Source organism: Phytophthora infestans, genomic scaffold (genome assembly GCF_000142945.1).
Source record: "Phytophthora infestans T30-4 supercont1.30 genomic scaffold, whole genome shotgun sequence".
Lineage (NCBI taxonomy): Eukaryota > Oomycota > Peronosporomycetes > Peronosporales > Peronosporaceae > Phytophthora > Phytophthora infestans.
The window spans coordinates 1,712,272-1,732,780 of NW_003303729.1; the positions used below are offsets into that span (position 1 = coordinate 1,712,272).

Consider the following 20,509-nt stretch of genomic DNA (forward strand, 5'->3'; position numbering starts at 1 on the left):
AAATTGAGGTATAAATCAAAGTGGGGCTAATGTATTTATTGCAATAATTAATCAAAATACCACATTTTTTTTATTAGTCCTGTATTGCAATGTTTATCACTGAGCTTAAGAGCAAAAATATAATAACATGTTTTATTTTCCAACCTCGCCATCAACGTCACCGTACTTGTGTTGCCAATTTGGAGATTTGGCGCCAAGTACTTCATGATGAATGCCACACGAAATTTAGAGGACTTCATCCCTCAAACAGTGAGTTTTATGGTGGATCTTTACAGTGCGCTGTTTATTTCCGTGTGTATGTCAAGTGCTGGATCTCTGTACCTATCTGCATTGCTCATTGCCGCCGATTTTGGACAAACACTACTGAAGTTCCGGGAATTACAAACATCCTAGTGTCAATTCTCAATGACCACCAATCGTCCCGAAGGTTTTCTCAATCGGAGACAACAGATTTGCTAGCAATAATTCTTACAGTAACGCGAGACCCCACAGCTAGCAATATCACCTTCGCCAGATTGCACGCTTGCCTTCCACATCCTCTCCCTGTAGATCGACGTGGGCATCAGCCAGAGCGTTGCAGGTACGGCGAGTGCTCCAATACCGAATCATCATCAAGACTGGTTGGTATCCCGTCTTCTTCGTAAGACTTCGGTTCAGCCAATTGGGCCAAATCTCTTGAAAGTCTCATCAACAAGAGACCCAGCGCATGTTTGTACACGATCAGCAAATGGGAAACAGTCGAAAGAGGTCGCTCTGCAAGGTCTCCAACTCTTATTACACTGTGAATATCTGGCTCTAAGTCGAGTACATTGAGTGTGTTTTGTTCCCATCGTGTATGTCACGTACAAGTCCGTTTTGGAGCAGCTGCCAAATGTTGTGTACTACCCGGGTGCTGGCAATTGGGGGGAGCTATGCCGTCGTCTACATCTTCGTATTTCCTGCCCGAGAACTGCGTCGTTTCTCGTGCTGAATCAGTTTCTACAGCGCAAGCTCGCGTTCTTTAATTCCTTTTCGTTCTCGAAACGCAAGTTTGTATTTATTCAATCCAAGTTGTTTCTTTCTCTACAGTAGTGATTCTACTTACCGTTCGAGCTCGCTCATCTTGGTAAGATACGTATTTTTTCGTTTAATTTTTTGGTATCGAAGTATTAATAATCTCGTTGTCATGGTATTGTGCGGCAAATATGTGCCGCAGGTGTTGACTTGAGCTTTTGTTTCGAATGGCAACAGAGAATCACGAAGACTGGTAGCAAGTCTAAACAAGCTGAAACATTTATTTGTGCATATCCACGCACTTCCCAAGCCGTATCTCCACGTGTTCTACGCCTTAGAAGAACGCAGGGAGACGGCCACGAGAAGCAGCTTTACGGCGTAGCTGCCAGATGCGAATGCCTCCGTCTGCAGATGCCGACACAATAGCGGAGCCATTGGGACTTACCGTGAGCGCCGACACCCCCTGTGCGTGCGCCTCCGGGATCTCCAGCACCTGTTCTTGCCCTGTAGGCTCGTCGAGTTTCCACAGCAACAGCTTGCCATTAGATGTTCCTCCAACGGCGTATTCTCCATCCGAATCGAAGCATCTGCACGCCCCAAAACCCTCTTAGTTAAGTCAGATTCCAAACGTTTATAACAGATATAAACGTACCGGACAGGTCCATCAGCGTTCACATTGATAGTAACCGTTCGTGTGCCGTCCGTTTGATAGACCGAAAGCTCGTTCGCTGTGCTCATACAAGCGACAGTAGACGCGCCACCACAGAACGTCAAGCCGCAGAGTTCGGCGCGGTGTACGGGACTCGCAAACAGCTTGCGGGTCAATTCGCTAGTGCGCAAATCGATTAAATACACGACTCCTACGAGTGAATTAAACGCCACAATATCAGTACAAAATAACGTTAAATAACACGAAAAGCAGCGCACCATTTCTTGTCGCCGCAGCACCCGTGGAGCCATCGGCACTTACAGCGAGTTTCACCACCGATTCCTCACATTCCATGAACGTCGACAACGGAGCCGTAGCGATCCCCTTGGGAGTATAGTGCCACAGTTTGATGGAGCCATCCCATGAGCTCGAAAGTACGCGGTCTTCATACACACAGACAGCCGAGAGCCCGTCGTCGTGCGCTGTGATCTGGTCGATGACTCGTCCGACGTCCATCGAGTACATGTAGATGCAGTTGTCCCATGATCCAACGAAGACATACTTCTCATCGGGCGACACATCACAGCAGGATAACGCTAAGTTGCACGACAGATTCCGTCGCAACGTGCCGTCCAGAGTCGCTGAGACCTTGAAAGTCGAGTCCTTGGACGTGGAGAACAACGCACGGCCATCTTTCCCCAGAACCAGCGACGTAACCTCTCTACATTAGCACAAAAACAAAACAAACGTTAGACGTATAATACGTCACGTTAATGCAACGTGCAAACATACCCTGCGTGCAGCATATAAGGCGCTGACGGCGTCCAAGACGAAGCATCGGCGGGAGTCCCAAACGTCCAGTTCCAGCGCCTCGTCGACTCCACGCTCATGCGGCGACGGATCTGCGCTGTGATTCCTCCCACAAACCGCTGCGCTTGCTTGGGTACAGCACCAAACGAACGAGTCCGGAACGCGAACATACTGCGTCGATTGCCTGTCGTGTTGTCTTCGTCTTCGTTCTCGTCGTACGAGGTGTTTTCGTCCAGCACGCTGTCTTCTCGACTGCGGGTTTCAACCTCGCTATCAGCTGCGCCATTTGATTCCTCTTGCTTACGTGGCGCTGGGATCAAATCCGGTGCAGCAACAGCCACAGCTTTTCCGACGTCGTTACGAGACGGGTGGGCGCCTGAGAACAGCAGCTTCGGAGTCTGACCAAACTCTTGGATCTGAGCTTCAAACGAGCATTTCTCCACTGGATCCGTGATCGTCTCGAGGTCCACAGAACCCTCATACGACAGGTAGTAAAACACTGTACATAAAGCGTCAGACTTGTCAAATTGAACCGACTAGAGTGCTCCAATACTCACGGTTGTTCGCCTCGATGGCAGCTTCGCCACGTTGCTTGTACCCAAAGATCAAGTCGATCCATTCGTGAAGATGTTCCGACACGTACTCGCTCTCCAGAGCTTCTCGGTTGATTCGAACGAAAGCTGACGGACTAGAAGCCCACGCAGGAAGCTCAACGTCGCCCACCTAAAAAAGACAAACAAGCACAATTAGACACAAATCAAAACGTAGATCCAGAGCCATAACTACGCACTCTTGTGAGCTTCTGCGTGGTCCCGAGATCCAGGTTCTTCCCATTGCAAAGCCACTCGTCTGGAGGCATGGAATCATCGAAGAAAGCGGGGATAAGCTCCTTCAGATCCGCATGGTTCGTGTTGCAGCTACTCCAGGTGCTTGGGATGCTCTGGAACAGTCGATCTGGGGCGTCAAACTTGCCGTTCTGAAGACACAACATGTACTCTGGAGCCATGCGGACGAAGTAGTAGAGCACGTATCCCGGGGTGGAGTAGTGCGTGCCATACAGAAACGGAGGCGGCAGTCCCTCGTCCTCCATCCCACGCGGCATGGCTTCATAGCGTGCTTTATAGAACTCCAGACGCTCCTCATTAAGTGCGCCGATAGGTTTCGAAAGATCTCGATACACTGCTGGGTCCGACAAGTCGATGGACGCACTCTGGTAGTCGGTTAAGATCCACGGGAACACTGGATACTGCGTCAGATCGTTCTTGGTGCGACCGGCAGCGTTGTTTAAGTACACCAAGTAGTCGTAGTTGGACACCTCGCGTTGCTGCCACTTACGCAGCATCGACTCCACGTCAGTCTGCTGTAAATGCTTCAGATCTGGCTGGTTCACCATCATATCGTAGACTTCATCCCGGTCGTGGTGGTTTCTAAAGCTGAAGAAGAAACTCTCGCCGTTTTTTAGAAATAGTTCTAATCCCGTCTGCTTGAGCATGTGACGGCGTTTGTACAAGTACTCGATGGTATTGTACGCCCAGTTGAGCACCGGATCCCCCACGTTATTCACTTGTGCAGGCTGGAAATACAACCTCTGGTTCGTCAGCATTAAACAGCCGGGATACTTTAATAGAGGCACGATCCGATCCACTAGTTTCCCCTTTGTAAGCAGCGGACGTTCACGGAAATCGACCAATAAGCTCGAATCGAACTGGTCCGTTTGTCTCGGTGTCAATACCGGCTCCAGTAGAGCTTCTTCGTCCACTTTATTCATGACACCTTTCTTGTGTGCGAGCTCCCAGATCGGCTTGACACTCTTCAAAAACTCCTCGATCTTGGAGTGTAGCAGAGAGAAAATGTACTTCTCTGGCACTCGTGTTTTGTCCGTACTAGTCTCCTTCTGGACGTACGGGTGGTCGACTCCTCGCTCCTTCATCTCCACTGTTGAGGACACTTTAAAGGCCAGGAAAATGGCGCAATCTCCAGCTTCAGGGTGGTCGTGGAGCTCGGCTACCGGCATTTCCTTCATATCCCGGAAAAAGAACCTTAAAATGGGTAAATTGATGTCCTGTGGCTCGAAGAAGAAGCCCCGCGTGCACATTTTGAGTCGTCCTTGCACTTTACTGTTCGAAAGAAATTAAAAAAATATTAGATTGGAGTATTTAAGGATAAATTGCGTAGGAAAATATACCGGTGCGTGTCCGGATTGGGCTCGAGATAGCGGTGCACACTGAAATCCTGTGGAATGAGATGAATTTACTGCTTGTTTAGTATTTTATTTTGCGGATTTAAGAGGGAGATTGACACGTACATCAAGGAAGAACTCGCCGTCTTCAAGTAGCAACAGGTTGAACCGCGTCTGCGCGCCCTTGTAGCCGAGCTTGGACGCGAACATGGCGGCGGGGGCGCTATGAGCGATCTGCTGTGATGGTGGTACGTTGGCAGTTGGATAACACACAAAATGCACACGAAATAGCCGTCTGGATTGGCATTTTTGGAATTTACGACGTTATTCACCGAAATGGCTACATTTAAAAAATATCTTGAATATTTGAGTCAACAAAATATAAACTGGAGACCCAGGCTATAGCCCAATGAGCTATTGTTGAGGTACTCAATGCGCAAAAGACGATGTAATCGGGTTGCACGGCCACGCCTACAACGTGTACTACTGTTTGTAGCCCTTTTATAATCTTGGCTATTCTTTTTCACACTTCAGCGCGCCCGCAGCCTCTCAGAAAGCCTATTTACAGATGACCAGCTTCAGTGGCTGTTTTGCTTCTCTCATTAACGCCCTTTCGTGTCTTTTGCAAGGCCCAAGACACCTTTTTGGGGAGGGGGGAAGGGTGACGGAATCACACAGCACCTTGCGTTTGAGCAAGTCGGCCTCCGAGCGCTTACAAATTCTCAGTGAACATAAGTTCACAGGTCGCATATGTCGAAGGGAGCGAAGATACCAGCTTAAGAAAAATTGTAAACTGAATGTATCTAAAGGTAGACTAAACTTGAGCTAAATATACAAACTCTAAGTCACATATAGTATAGCTATATCATCAGCCGACGGCTGGCCTCTGACGACCCTAGAGGTATCCCGAAGTGTTGATGTGTCACACTTCATGTAAACAACTGTCCCACGAGCAGAGCAACAGCTTCATTGGTCGAGGTACACTTTTGGGCTGCTTCTGCCCCAAACTCAGTCTTGTTATCATAAGATTCATAAAGGTGCAGCTTGGTGCAGAACTTGTTACTAAAAGCGTTGGTGCCTAATCGTCCAAGACGGCCAACTTGAAGGCGGCTGCGGCTCTAAGAGAACTCACGGAGCCGCAATGCGTAGCAATGGCACAAGATGGTTTCGACTAGCCACATGATCGAGTGGCTTTTGAATGAGCTCAGACAAGTTTTGATGCCTCGATAATCAGAGCTACAAACTTTAAGAGACTTGCTGCTGACGCTAGCCAGATTTGACGCTGTCATGATGGGCTTTAAAGAGCGAGGTATGGGTGAAATCATCGCTTCTATGTGCAAGATGGTGTCGGCTAAGAAATGCCGATATCTATTGCATCCGCAAGAGGAACATTTAACGAGCTGCTAGAGGACTTTCCAGATCTCAGCCACTACCTAGCTCACGACGCGAGCATTGTACACAATCCGTTATTCGAATCCACAATCGTAAAGATGCTGAGCACGAAAGTTGCCAAGGTGACAGAACCTGAACAAGCACCAATAAGGCCCTTCGTACTACCAAACCAAGTCTCGCGCAGACGCATTGATTGACAGAAGATCGAGGTTAATACGAGGAGCTACAGGAGCGCAAGCGGATCGCTCGAGAGCGTGTCACTGTGCAGGAGAACTTCGTTACATGTTGGGAGCTTCTGCGTCTGCTGAAAGACTATTGGCGCGGTGAGACTTGTTCTGGAAGGATACCGAAAGCGCATGAATCCTATCCTGTTCAAGGCCATTTCGCTCTTAAAGATTAACCGTAAATGTTGGGACATTAAGCTCGCTGCTAGCGATATCACGCGCTCAACTGCTTCCGACCTCGAGTGTAGCTAAATTTATTAGCGTACGCCTAAGTAATTTACTTCATCTTGCAGTACTCGCTTATGGTGCAATCGGGTACTGGTATTGCTCGTCCTTCCGCAAAAGTACATTGCACTACAAATGTTTTACGCCGCACAGGCCAACTTGTTTTTTTTTTATTACAGCCCCCCCCCAACTTTGCTCTCATGTATATTGTGCCAACCAAGCTTAATCCATTGAACGTGTGGTGCGATTCGGCCGTACCTGAATCTATTTTAGACAAAGCATCGGCTCGGCCTGGTATCCCTGAGCTGAGGAGAAAAGGCGCACGGTACATACTCGACAAATTGTCCGGATATTGCTTTTCAGAAAGCCGCTGATCTCAACGGTCGCAACGGAAGGGTCGACTGAGATCCGAAACGGCTCCATTTCAATAAATATTAGTAAAAAAAAATAAATGATTATACAAGAAGGACCAAAAGGGATTTCATAAGATAAGAGGGAAGAATTTTCCTAGTCCAAGAGACGTATACACGCTTCCGGTAAGATCCTGCATGGGGCTAATCTATGCCTGTCGTTGATACCCGAGATGCATAACTTGTAGGGTATTGACTAATAGCGCGAAGAGATTAGGTGGTTCGGGTAGGACAAAGGTCTCGCTATGCGCGAAAGAAAGCCCCGCGAGCTCAGCGGGTCGGTACGTAGGATGGCCCGGGTGCTGTGCCACCTCTAGATGAGCTGCCTCTACGCGCGTGACCTGTAAAAGCGCTCGTGCGCCGTCGCTCATCCTTCGATGTAGGCACAGGGTTTTGTGAACGAGCTCGAGCGAGCCGAACTCGGCGGAGCTCGGAAGTGCTCTGAGTTGGCTATTCGGAACTCAGTGGAAGCGAGTCACCTGGGCGGAAGGGGACCACCCTCTATGCAGGTCATACAAGCGCCGATTCGTTGTGAATTATGCTAGGAATCCACATCTGAAGGTATTTGTGTGCTCTACTATACCACAAACGGCTCGTTTCATCGACCTCACAAGGCGTTCGTGCTACCATCAGGAACAATCCGTGTCGTTTGGCAGTGCTGGAGACCCGCATATGAGGCCCCTAACAAAGAATGGCATGTCATCGATACTAAAGAAGGTTAGCTTGTAAGAGCTAAGACGTGAATAACTCCATATTCAGGCGCTGCTAGCACAAGCCGAAGTCTCGCGAGCGTTAAGATCTACAGATACACCAGGATCCTTTTCAAGCAGATTAAAATACGACTATCGTTCCCCTTAGCATATTCCTAAGGAATGAAGCGAAAGCTGGATCAATGTTTTGGTGGACGCTTGCTCGCGAGATTAAACCTTGTAATAAGCGATTTATAAAAAGTTTACTTTGTGTAATCCAGACGTAGCTTAGGCCCTGATTTCTCCGTCGGGGTCGTAGTTTGGGAAATAAGGAGATGCATTCTGATTGGCCATCGGTTTATTCCCCTACAAGCTGTTTACTCCCCTTTGGGGGTGGAAATAAAGGGCGGATAATATTTCCGAGATATGCACTGATTTACAAAAGACACCAAAACAACATTGTGGCTGCTATGGGGCGCCACGATGGGGTGAGGAAGCTGCAGCATGGCTACTTCTGGTGACGGTGTATGCGGGAGCGATCGCCGCGGCCACGGGACGGCTTCGGGGTACAATGAAAATAAATTAACGGTAACAAAACTTGATTTTGATGCGCTATTGGCATCTCCGTGCTGTGATAATTGGCTTTGAGGTAATTTGCGCTGTTCTCAGCGCAGCTTCGTCAAAATTTTCGAGCTTTTCCGCCCTCATGCCCCTCCTCACCTACTTGACGGGCGAGATCACTCATTTGAAAAGAAAATGGGCTTATTATTACTAGATCTAGCGCTGTCTGGAAGTATGAAGGATGCAGGCCTTGCTTTAGGTATATCCCAGCACCACACTGCTGCTACGATAAACGAGTTGCTTCGTTTTATTTGCATGCATGCTGAGGATTTTATCAAAATGCCGTCTACAAGCGCTGGGTGGAGAGAAATTATGGGAGGATTCCCTGATGTAAGAGGCATTTCGTACGTTTGTGGAGCAGTTGATGGATCGTCTTTTGAAATTTCTCGACCTGCTGAGCGACTACTATTCTGTGATCATCGACGGCGATTGTGGAACATGATATGCGGCCGGGGTCCTACAGTGACAAAAATACCTGGCAAGTATCTACAATTGGCATTTCAGCTCAAAATACGATTTCTCGTGGCCGTCATTTGCTTGGAGATGCCGGGCTCACGCTGAGTTGCGAGCTTCTTACACCATACATACCACGGGAAGAAGGCGGTAAATTTTCACGTATTCAGGAACGTTACAATTACATTCATAGTGCGACACGGATGGCTATTGAATGTGCGTTTGGAATGCTAAAGCTAAGATACGAAGACTACTGGAACAAAAGTCGATCATGAATTGTACAAGAATCATTTTGTCTGCAATGACCCTGCACAATATCTTGATTGACCTTAATGATAACACTATCAGTCGGAGTGAATAGGAAGATACTGGTAGTGTGCTGGAAATGAAGCCGGATTTCGACTTGCGTGCTATTAGTAGGGCTCAACGAGACGAGTTTGCACGTTTGCTCTACTGCTAAACAATACAAAGCTAGTTTTTATTTCTGAGTGTCTGAATCCACTCATTGATAGCAGCGGTTTGCAGGTTTAGAGCGTTTTCTTGGCGTGAGAGCGGTGCTACAACATCCCGGAACAGCGCAGAGTCAAAGCCGTTGAAGATTTGGACTTCATGATTTCATCCATCACTTTGACCCCATCGGCCAATGCACGCAATTCTGTAAAACAATAATTAATGGAAGGATTGTTTTGTTTTGGAGAAATATATAGTATTAAAAAGGCGCTCACCTTCTTTGACACATTCAGAGTTAGTTCGCTTGCGCTTGTTGCGATTCGAAGCGGCGGTGTCGTCCCTGAACGAGACACTGTCAGAGTCAGCATCCTCGTGAGCCGTGCTGCCGTCACACAAAGATGTGTTCTGCTTGCCAGAATTTGGAGCCCAGTGCCCCATCATGAGCTCCAAACACGGTAGAGGCGCAGACTTTGGGACATTTCCGGTAGCATACTGGCCCTCCGATATAAAGACCATTTCTTCTTCAACAATTTTATCTACACGTCTAATACAACAAGAGTTAGCAATATATTATCCAGAAAATATTTTGTATCATATTCACCTTATCCTTGCATTGTGTCACGGTGTACTTTCGGTCTTCCGCTTTATTCAGCGGAGTGACTACAAGCACCGAAGCGGCACCAATCTGAACGTGATTTCTGGCACGCTTGAACTCGTCCTTTGCAGTAACGTATCTAATAAAGTAGAACAAAGTCACACAGCGTTATTGTAAGATTGAATCCGTAGTATTTACTCAGTATCATGACTTACCAGACAGTAAACAGAGTTTCCGTTGTCGACTCCGTCCATAACTCACGCTCCTCCTTCGAAAGACGCCCACGCTTTGTCTTCGACTTGCGACCAGTTATCGGATCTTGGGTCGGCCCGGCAGGCACTGACGAGGCGGCGGGCACTGAAGCGACAGCGGGAACTGGCTCAGGTTGGCGGGGTAGAAGTAGGCCCATCAAGAAGGCGGGCGACGCCTGCATCTTGTCGGCACCGGCAACTTTCCAGCTGACTGGCGTAGACTGCAAGTTGGATATTTGATACAAATTAATTTTGAAGGGGTATACAAACACACAACATAATTCCTAGCCCCAGCAATTAAGAAATTGTGTTGGGGAATTGCTAGCTCCGTTATTCCCGGACCCCAGACCCCGACGGAGAAATCAGGGCTATATAAATAGTAGCTGTTAAAATAGAATAGGGCACGACATTTATGACGGCGAGCGATGGGGTACCTTATACTGTTTAAGGAGCGTTTTTAAACGATCTCTGCACTAAGAGCCACTACGCGAAGGAATGCCAGCAACAATCTCCCGATTGTCACCGTCTTCCTTTCGCCCTGTACACAGAAGTATGGACTTATTTGAGAATGCGTCGTGTACACAATAAATGCGCATACGCACCACCCTGTGAAGTAAACAAATCCAGAATCGCCTTGTTTTTGAATCTTCGCTTCAGCATCGTGGCTGTTTATAAGCTCAAAGAAGAATCAATAAATTGGTGTTTTTCTCACAATTACACCGAATTATAGAGCTTACCTCATCCACAGACCAGTTTAAAGCCTCTTTAAGCTGAAATCTAGCTGCTGTGCTTGTGGCACCAGCCGCTCACGGTCCACACAATTACTAGCGACGTCTGAGTCCTCTTGGGAGACTTGCGCATTGGAAGCGGAAGCTGGAGCTGGTGGTATCGCTGCGAAGAGGGGACGCCCTTCCACTCCACGACGCTCTTCGTGCACATCCCTTCTTTGAGACTCCAGGATGTTGTGATGGAGAGTGGCGTTTGCGAGTGACCCCCAGCCAACAATTTCGCTAAAAATGTATCAGCTGGAAAATCTGTTTAGACAAGGATAATACTATCCAAGTTACCCCAGCTACCCTGGCCAAACCTCTCAGGGCAGGTAGGCCAAAACACACGCATATGATTGATTCAGAAAGTAGCCCTACGTAGCATGCCCCCGAATGAAATATCCTCTAAGAAAGCTCACTGATATGCGCTTGAGCCTCAGTTGAATTTGCCACACCTCTCAAGCGATCCTCCAGTACATTTCCACCGTGAAGTCTATAATTCACAGCTATCCAGCTTGTAGCGCAACACATCATATACAACTTAAAGTGGTATTTGCGCGAGGATTGTAAGCAATTGAAAGACGGACATATCGAGATCTGCAAGAAATACTTGATTCTTCAAGCGCAACATCGCGACCTAGGTCAATGTACTTGCCTTCAGTAACTTTCATAACATTCAGTATGGTGCGAATTCTTGCAGCCGGGTCACGTTAAATATTTTCCACAGAAACGTCGATGCGGAAAGAAAACGATTGGCGGAGGAGTTTGAACCTCTTCAGCGGCATGATGTTTTCCAGGTCGAGGCTCGGAACTCCAAACATGTCTTGTAACAGGCCTGGGGTGTCCGTTACTTGCTTACACGTAATGATGAGGAAGCGTACAAGTCCAGTGATACTGAAACCAAGTACTTAGTCTGAAGGAAAACCAACTCTGTTTTTATTTAGGTCCAGGGCGGCTTGCCCTGACCACTCAAATACACGTCAGCTCCTTATTTGTTGATTATGGGTCTGGCTCCCCATATTTCAACCAATGGGGTGACGGCAATTCAGCACACGCTACTCGTGTGCTGCTGCACCTACTTTTGTAATGCAAATCTACCTACTTATGTAATGGTGTGAACCACTACAAAGAACCTATAAAACTACCTACATATGTAGCTTAAGAGGGCCCATTACATCAACCCCCTCTTAAGACAGCAACCACCTAACGGGAGTGCACTTCGGAGGACAATCGGGAAAACTGGGAAATGGCGGAGAAGAGAACGCTTGAGAACTTGACGGACGGGGGCTCCTGCGAAGCCCAGAAGCAGCACAATACAGCTTGCGCGGACGAGAACAACATGGCGCAGCAGACGGGGGCGGCGAACCAGACAGGAAGCGGAACAACGCGGACGGCTCCAGCGTCGGCGACAACGCTGAACAGTGGGTGGACCGCTGATATCGCACCTGAGAGCGTGAGTCGACTTGGGGTTCGGCCCGGCGTAATGAACGAGGATATGAAGCCGTGGGCGCTGTACGACTTGCCCGGGGCGGTGACCCCGGACGCGCTGGACATCATGCAGGACCACTTTCGGCGCTTCAGGCGTCTCCGGAACAAAACACTCGACGGCGCGTCGTACGAAGCTTTGCAGAGATCATGGTGCGCATTCATCCGGCGGTGGAATCAGATGCAAGAGGCTGGAGAAAGTGTCGTCGGCTGGCTCGGTGATCGTGAAGCCCTACAAGCCGAGCATTCACTCGGTGATCTGCGCCTGAACGTCTGCGACAACGCTTGGACCGAAGACCGTTTGTGCTATGTCAACGTACGCGAAGGTTGCAGCTCGTGTGACATCGGACGACGCCCGACGCAAGCTGAGTAGGATCAGCATATTGTCGAGTATCCGCTCATGCCGACCAAACACGCTTGGATCGAGAAGTATAAGCGCTCACTCTCCGAGTTCACCGAGGCGGCTATTCGCGGCGGCTCGCGCCGACAGCGTTCGCGCCGGAGCCTGTCTCCGGCGCATTCGATGTCTCGTCGGGCGCGTAGTCGATCGCCGCGAGGTCGCTCGCGGTCGCAGTTGACTCAAGGCTGGAGTAGTTCTCGTGGACGACGTCAGGAACGTCACGAAGCAAGTTGGCGCGAGGCTCCCACGTATCATCAGCAGGTTGAAACCCGAGCCATCGTACATTATACTTCCGCGCGGCGGGAGCCGCGTGTTGAGCCGACGACTGGGTCGAGCTACGCGCGCGGGGAGGATATTCGTGATCAACAATACGGTCCACGATCCAGCACGTATCTCCATTCGAGTCAACGATGGGCGGAGGACCGTCGCGGTGGAATTCGACGCGACCTGGTTGACCAGGACGACGTTGAGCAGGCGCTGAACACTTCTCGGGACGCACAGGAGGAGACCATGCGGGCGGCTGAGAGCTCTCGGAGCGCCGAGGCGACGGCGAGTAGTCTGCGGCAGTCGAATCGTGGACTCTTAAAGCGACTGCGTAGTCTGGAGGCGCAGGTGTTTGGCGGACCGAGGAGTGGAGCTCTTCCGTGCGAGCGGGGAACTGGGACAGATGGGATGCTGGCTCGAAAGGCTCGTCGCGAGGGCCGCTCAACGCATGCTCCTGTTCCGCCTCCGGGATCGTCGCGGGAAGATATTTCTTAAGTCACCCGACGTAGAGCGTCGGGTGTAGTCGTAGCGACGTAGGAATGTCTAGCGTGTAGGCATCACCCATAACTCGTAGTACTTTGAATGGCCCAATGTAGCGCGGCGCGAGTTTGCTCGCGCCTAGGTTCGTAATAGCAGCGGTACGAATTTCATGCGTTGAGAGTAATACATGCTCACCAATCTTGAATGAAGTTGTGTTCTTGTGGCCACGTTTGTCAGCGTTATATTTCTGCCTGTCAACCGCGAGTTGTAGCGCGTCACGGACGAATTGGGTAACCGATTGGCGATGAAGGACAAAGTCGGATACCGCTGCCTTGTCAGCGGGTTGCGCTGGACGTTTCGGCGCGTAGTTAGCCACAGTCGAGTGTGGCTGCGCTGGAGCGATCAGCGTTCGGTGTGTCCAGTCATCTAACGGCGACGACGTGGATTGTGCGGGTGCGAGGATCTTCTTCGACTGTAAACGCGTCACCGCGTTGATGTCTACTGCAGGAGCAGCTGGACTCGTAGACGGCTGAACCGTTGTCTCACCGGAAACCGGTGGTTGAACTAGTATCGGAACCGGTTGGGCAGGCTTATCACATTCCTCCCCCTCCAGAGTGAAGCCATCAGTCGCCGTGGGTTGGCCCACAGCAAGTTGTGCGGGGACACGTGGATGACGCGCGTTATTGACGAAAAACGGAGTCAATCCCGTCGACGCGTGTTCGGCATTGTTGAGTGCAAACTCCGCAAGAGGCAGGAAGGAACTCCAGTTCTCGAAGGATGGGGCATAACTGCGCAGAACATCTTCTAGCACGCGGTTGACGCGTTCCGTTTGCCCGTCAGTCTCCGGGTGCGCCGCCGTCGACATTCGGAGTTTGATGCCCAGGAGGTCGAAGAGTTTCGTCCAGAACGCCGATGTGAATCGGGGATCGCGGTCAGAGACGATTCATTCAGGAAGGCCGTGATGTCAGAAGACAGCGTCAAATAAGTGCACCGCGGTATCGGCCGCGGTGATTGAGTCCGGAACCGGAACGAGATGGCACATCTTGCTAAAGCTCTCCACGAAGGTCAGAGCACCAGTACGACCGTCAGTATCGGGTGGGAGACCGAATATGTTGACTCTGTCGCCCGAGGGAGAGAACGCAGCGGAGCTTGCGATGATGGTGACGGTGTAACGCGTTGACAAGTTTCGCAGGAGCGGACCCACTTGCGCACCCACTTGTATATGTAAGGCCAGTAGAACTCGCGGGATACCGCCGCGAAAGTCTTCTCATGGCTTAAGTGGCCACCCACTGGAGCGTCATGGAATTCGTGTATAATTCTTGCGCGTAGATCGGGGTCGTTGGGGACAACGACGCGAGGAGCATCGAATTGATCGATACTGTACATCAGCAGATCACCGTCAAGTTGGTATCTGTGAATCTGGTCGCGCGTGGAGCGGCTCAGTGTCTTTAGCGTGGCATCACTTGGTGTGCGAAGGTGTTCCAGGATACCGGCATATATCGATTCATCTCGATAAGCGGCAGAGATCGATTTCCGCAGGGGAAATATTGGAGATACCGCCGTCATCAGGTTCATACCTGCGGCCACACATGTGGCGCAGTCCAATTCGTCGTCGTACTCGTCTTCAGGTGACGGACGACCCAAATTTCGGCGTGGATCGTAATCGGGGCACCGAGATAGGGCATCCGCAAGAATGTTATTATTGCCTGGCTTGTAGTGAACGACGAAGTTGTACTCGGAGAAGAATGACAGCCATCGTGCCATGCGCTGAGAGAGATGAGGGCTCTTCGTCGCTGTTCGCAGCGACGCGTGATCTGTGTAGATCGCGAATGTCTGCTCACCAAGTAAGTACACTCTGAATTTGATCAGTGCGTAGCGCATCGCAAAGAGTTCCTTGTCGTGGACCGGATAATTCTTCTCGGCGGGCTTCATCTGTCTGGATTGGTAACTCACGACGCGTTCTCGACCTTCGTCGTCGAACTGCATCAGTACACAGCCGATGGCGAAGTCGCTCGCGTCGCAAACAACGTGGAATGGCTTTGCGTCATCTGGAAGCGCCAGAATTGGGGCCTCCGCCAAGCTTTTCTTCACTGCATTAATGGCTGACTGATGTTCGGGAGTCCACGACCACGTGATGGCTTTCTTCAGCAATAAGGACAATGGCTGGATCAGACCGGCGTAATTTTTTGTGTACTTGTGGGAATAATTTGCGAGGCCAAGCCACTGACGCAATTCAGTCTGATTCTGCGGCGTGGGCCACGCACAGATGGACGAGACCTTCTCAGGATCCGCTCGGACACCATTTTTGCTTGCATAACAGCCAAGCACCGGAATCTCCGGGGCACAGAAGATGCACTTCTTCAAGTTCGCGTACAATTTGTTTTCGCGCATGACTAGGAACACTTGTCGTAAGTGATTCAAGTGAACTTCTGTGGCGCTGAGATCGCCCTCAGCGCGGCTGTGAACGAAGATGTCATCGGAGTAGCTCGGAGCGAAGTCGCGAAGTGGGCGCAGAACGTGGGAAACCATGCGATTGAACGTGGCTGGTGCGTTTTTCAGGCCCTGTGGCATGACAAGCCACTCCCACAGCATCCCGCTGGGAGTGCTCACCGCTGTGGGCGGGATGTCGCTGAGTCGCATCAAGATCTGATAGAAGCCATCGGTCAGGTCGATGGCGCTGAAAATACCACTGCGGCCCATGGTGTCAACTACCATATCCTTCCGAGGAATCGGAGTTTGTGCTGGGATGGTAGCGTTGTTTAGCTTGTTAAAAGCGTAAACAATGCGCCAACCACCCGTGGCCTTCTTAACGCAGAACGTCGGACTCGAGTGTGGCGAGGTACTCTCGCGCACGTGACCCGCTTTGCGGCGGCTCTCGAAGAAGTCGTCAATGGCTTTAACTTGATCGCGTGGGAGGGGCCACTGTCGCGTCACACAGTACTTGGAACCCGGCGTAATATCAATCTCATGGCGAATGCCTCTGTCAGCAGGGAGTTCAGCTGGAATCTCGTCGGGAAAAACATCCTCGAGCTCGCGGACGGTGTCGTATACTGGATTGCCCGAGTCGCGGAGTGACTCCCACGACTGGGCAGCGAAGCGCTCTTCGCGCGCCGACTTCGGCTTAGCGTTCTTTGGACGAAGTGGAAGATTGTCGGTAGCGACCGTGTGGATCTCTTCCGCCGAGGCAGACTCGGTGATCAAGCAGACCTGCTTGATGTCTCCTGGCTTCAGATCGCGCAGAAAATGCTTCCAGGAAAGACCCGGAAGGCGTGTGATGGAAGAAGCTTCGCGAGGTGGGCTCTCAATTTTAAATGTGTGTGAGCGAACGGCGCCTCCTTCCACGTGTTCCAGGACGTGTATGGACTCAGTCACTGCGATATCGGCGGTGGGCTGACCACGTCGCTTAAGACGGCGTCGCTTGAATTTCTTCTTGTGGCGTCTCGAAAAGCTGCTTGAGACTGAAGCCTCGCTATCGCTGGACGAGGGATCACTTCCTCTAGACACGGAGGGGCACCATCAACCGCGTCGGTAGTGCACGGGAGCTCTCGATGCTCGACCGCGCCATCGACTGGCGAGAGCCCCTGCTCGACCACCGCTGTGGATGACGGGAGCTCCAACTGCTCGACCGCCGAATCGCGTTGCAGGAACCTCTGCTCAACCGCTAGAGTGTTTTGCGGGAACCCATTCTCAACCCACTTGGTGTGTTGCGGGAACCCATGCTCGACCGCCGTGTTGCGTGACGGGAACCCATGACCGCCGTGTTGCGTGACGGGAACCCATGCTCGACCGCCGTGTTGCGTGACGGAAAACCATGCTCGACCGTTGTGTTGCGTGACGGGAACCCATGCTCGACCGCCGCGTTGCGTGACAGGAACCCATGCTCGACCGCCGTGTTACGTGGTGGGAACCCATGCTCGACCGCCTGCTCGGATTGCGGGAGCCCCTGCTCTACCGTTAAAGTGTTAACAACCTCGCTTCGCAGCGAGGAGTTTTCGCGCAACAGCGCTGTGCAAGACATACAGAGAGGGCCATCGCTCGCTCTCTGCTCAACCTGCATTGTGGACAACCGGTCCACGACCGTGACATGGGGCCAGTCCTTCTGGGCAACCAGGAGGTGCGTGAACACCTCACTCACATCGAAGCCAGAGCGGTGTTTAACCAACCGAGCCAACCAGTCAATCTCTGGTTGATATCGTGACAACCACGGGATACCCAAGATGCAGTCGAACGCGTAGTTCATCTCAATCACGAGAAAGTCGTCGTTGCTGCGGAAGCCGTCGAATGTGTACGGCAACGTGATCTCGCGCCGCGCAACGCGGCGTGGCTTTCCGTTAGCAAGTTTGACGACGACCTGACCTCGACCATTACGGACTGCGATCTCTCTTGGAAGTATTATAAGCACGATTCGCGAAAGAAGTTATTCGACGCTCCTGAGTCCAGGAGTGCGCGAAGTGGTCGCCGGGCGCCGGCGACATGAAGACTGACGATGATCAGCCTCGAGTCGCCCGACGTGGTGGTGGCATTAAAGTGTGCGTGGAACACAGGAGGGCTAGAAGGTTGGGTAGCCACCGGGGGACCCGGACCTCCATTCCAGCCAATAGGGCGCCCCGCACCTACTGGTACTGACCATTTTTTTACTGAACGGCAGGTGAGACTTCGGCGGTGTGCGCGAGTACCGGCGCTGGCGCGCGGCATTTAGCCGCGCGATGACCGATCTTCCGGCAGCGGAAGCAAGTGAGCGGGCGATTAGGACGGCCGTTGGACCCACGAGAAGTCGACTGACGGTGACTATTCGACGCGTCGATCGCGTCGATTTTCGTGGGCTCGGAGGTTGACTCACGAGCTGCCGTAGACATCGCGCGCGCGTAAGACGCCGCCACAACGTAGTCTTCGCGTAATGCGAGGGCGAATGCTTCCTCGAGAGAGGAAGGTTCCGCTCGGGTCAGGCCGTACCGTGTCATGCCTTCGCGCATGCCGAATACGAATACATGAACCTGCGATGCTGTGTCAATCGGATTTGTCACGATGCATGACGCGAGGTGGCGAGTCTTTTGAACGTAGTCGCGCATTGTCATTTTACCTTGACGAAGGGCGAAGAACTCGGCACGCACGCGGGACTCGTCTTGAGGCGGCTCGAACGAGCCTGAGATCTTTCTGGAGAGACTCCAGAGTGGGGAATGCGTCGTGATCAACGACAAGTTTACCGAGGCCCCATTCCTTGGCCTTCCCGGACAGCCGGGACAATATGAAATTGACCTTTGTCCCTTGCGCTTCGATCATTTTCGAAGCAATCGCGATGTCGATCTCGAGAAACTACCGGTTCAGCGGGAGGCGATTCGCTCTTTCACCGGAGTAGGTAGACGTCTCCAGCTTCACGACATCATTTTTCGAGGAACGCACGGGAGTTGTTGCTCGCCGATTCGCATCGGCTAGCTCGCGTTCCATGAACGCTTGGGCTGCTTGGCGTTGTTGGTCGGACGTCGCTGAGCTCAGCAGCGACGCGATTACAGCCTCACCAGACACCACCGCGAGGCGGTGAAGGGCTTCCCACTCGACACGAGTGAGATGAGGGAGAGCAGCATGTTCCAGGGTCGGCCTGGAGTTTCAGACGTCATACCTTGGCTCATCGTGAGCTTGGTCATGGGAAGGACTACAAAGTGCTGTCAGGTGTAACAGGCCTGGGGTGTCCGCTACTTGCTTACACGTAGTGATGAGGAGGCGTACAAGTCCAGTGATACTGAAACCAAGTACTTAGTCTGAAGGAAAACCAACTCTGTTTTTATTTAGGTCCAGGGCGGCTTGCCCTGACCACTCAAATACACGTCAACTCCTTATTGGTTGATTATGGGTCTGGCTCCCCATATTTCAACCAATGGGGTGACGGCAATTCAGCACACGCTACTCGTGTGCTGCTGCACCTACTTTTGTAATGCAAATCTACCTACTTATGTAATGGTTGGAACCACTACAAAGAACATATAAAACTACCTACATATGTTACGTGGGAGGGCCTATTACATGTCTTCTTCGGCCTGACGGCCCCAATATTTTGCATACGCTCCATCACAGTGATCTTCATGCAAAATAGGGTGCCCAAATACGTCATAATTTCTTGCAGAACGAACGGCTCGCCAATGGACAACTGGTTTACCTGTGCAAACGCATTCGTCTCGTACAACACTTGCTGTCAAACGTATAGTGGTAGGTAGTCAAGAAAACTCGCCGATGCTGAATGCTTGAGGATGTATCGAAATTCATCTCGAAGCTTGGTGTCTGTTGATCCGTTCGCACGCTGAAATAAAGTATCTGGTATGCCCATGGATGCAAAGCTGGATCGAACAGCATGCTCTTGATAGCTTCGTTCTCTGCCCAAGTTGTGGAAAGCAACTGCTCAGGGTTATAGAGAACTGGTGCTTTTTGGGACTCGTCAATACATTCACCAATAGCTAGTGCAGCATCGCCAGCTTCGCAAAGCGTTTGCCAGTACAATGTGTCCGGGACTGTCATGAGCAGATTATAATTGGCGCGACCTTTTTGCACCAAATTTATCGAGGTATCCTCCTGCTCAGACTGAAACTGCGAATGGATCCAACGCACTTGGAAGAGCAGTGGTGTTCGCTGGTTCGATGAACTTTTGCTTTGCTTTTTCTTGTCTCCTTGCTTTTTTTTACTTGACGGTTGTGCAGATGCGACCCACAATATATGCTGCTCCTACCTTTTTGTCTTCATCAAATTTTTGGACGAGAAGGAGAAAACGCTTCGCCCGTATTAGCGTATAGGGGTGGTACAAAGCATGCGACTAGCTCGATGCGGTGGGGATAATAGCGATATGAGGGGGTCTGAGTTTGGCATCCCTGCTAGAAAGAGGGAAGCAATAATATAAAAGCTATAAGCACATCTATTATCTATCTATCTATCTATCTATCTATCTATCTATCTATCTATCGATCTATCTATCTATCTATCTATCTATCTAGCTATGTATCTATCTATCTATCTATCTATCTATCTATCTATCTATCTATCTATCTATCTATCTATCTATCTATCTATCTATCTATCTATCTATCTATCTATCTATCTATCTATCTATCTATCTATCTATCTATCTATCTATCTATCTATCTATCTATCTATCTATCTATCTATCTATCTATCTATCTATCTATCTA

The 20,509-nt window shown here is 50.7% G+C and overlaps 1 protein-coding gene across 1 annotated transcript; it reads right to left on the bottom strand.

Moving 5' to 3' along the window:
• Positions 1 to 1,327: 1,327 nt before the first annotated feature.
• PITG_13988 (uncharacterized protein) lies at positions 1,328 to 4,870 on the bottom strand (the record flags this gene model as incomplete). The annotated part of the gene is made up of 9 exons (XM_002899597.1): positions 1,328 to 1,580; positions 1,646 to 1,853; positions 1,921 to 2,363; positions 2,435 to 2,718; positions 2,794 to 2,951; positions 3,010 to 3,175; positions 3,243 to 4,569; positions 4,638 to 4,684; positions 4,758 to 4,870. 9 exons carry the CDS (start codon positions 4,839 to 4,841, stop codon positions 1,328 to 1,330), a joined length of 2,970 nt encoding a protein of 989 aa, XP_002899643.1.
• Between the last annotated feature and the right edge of the window lie 15,639 nt (positions 4,871 to 20,509).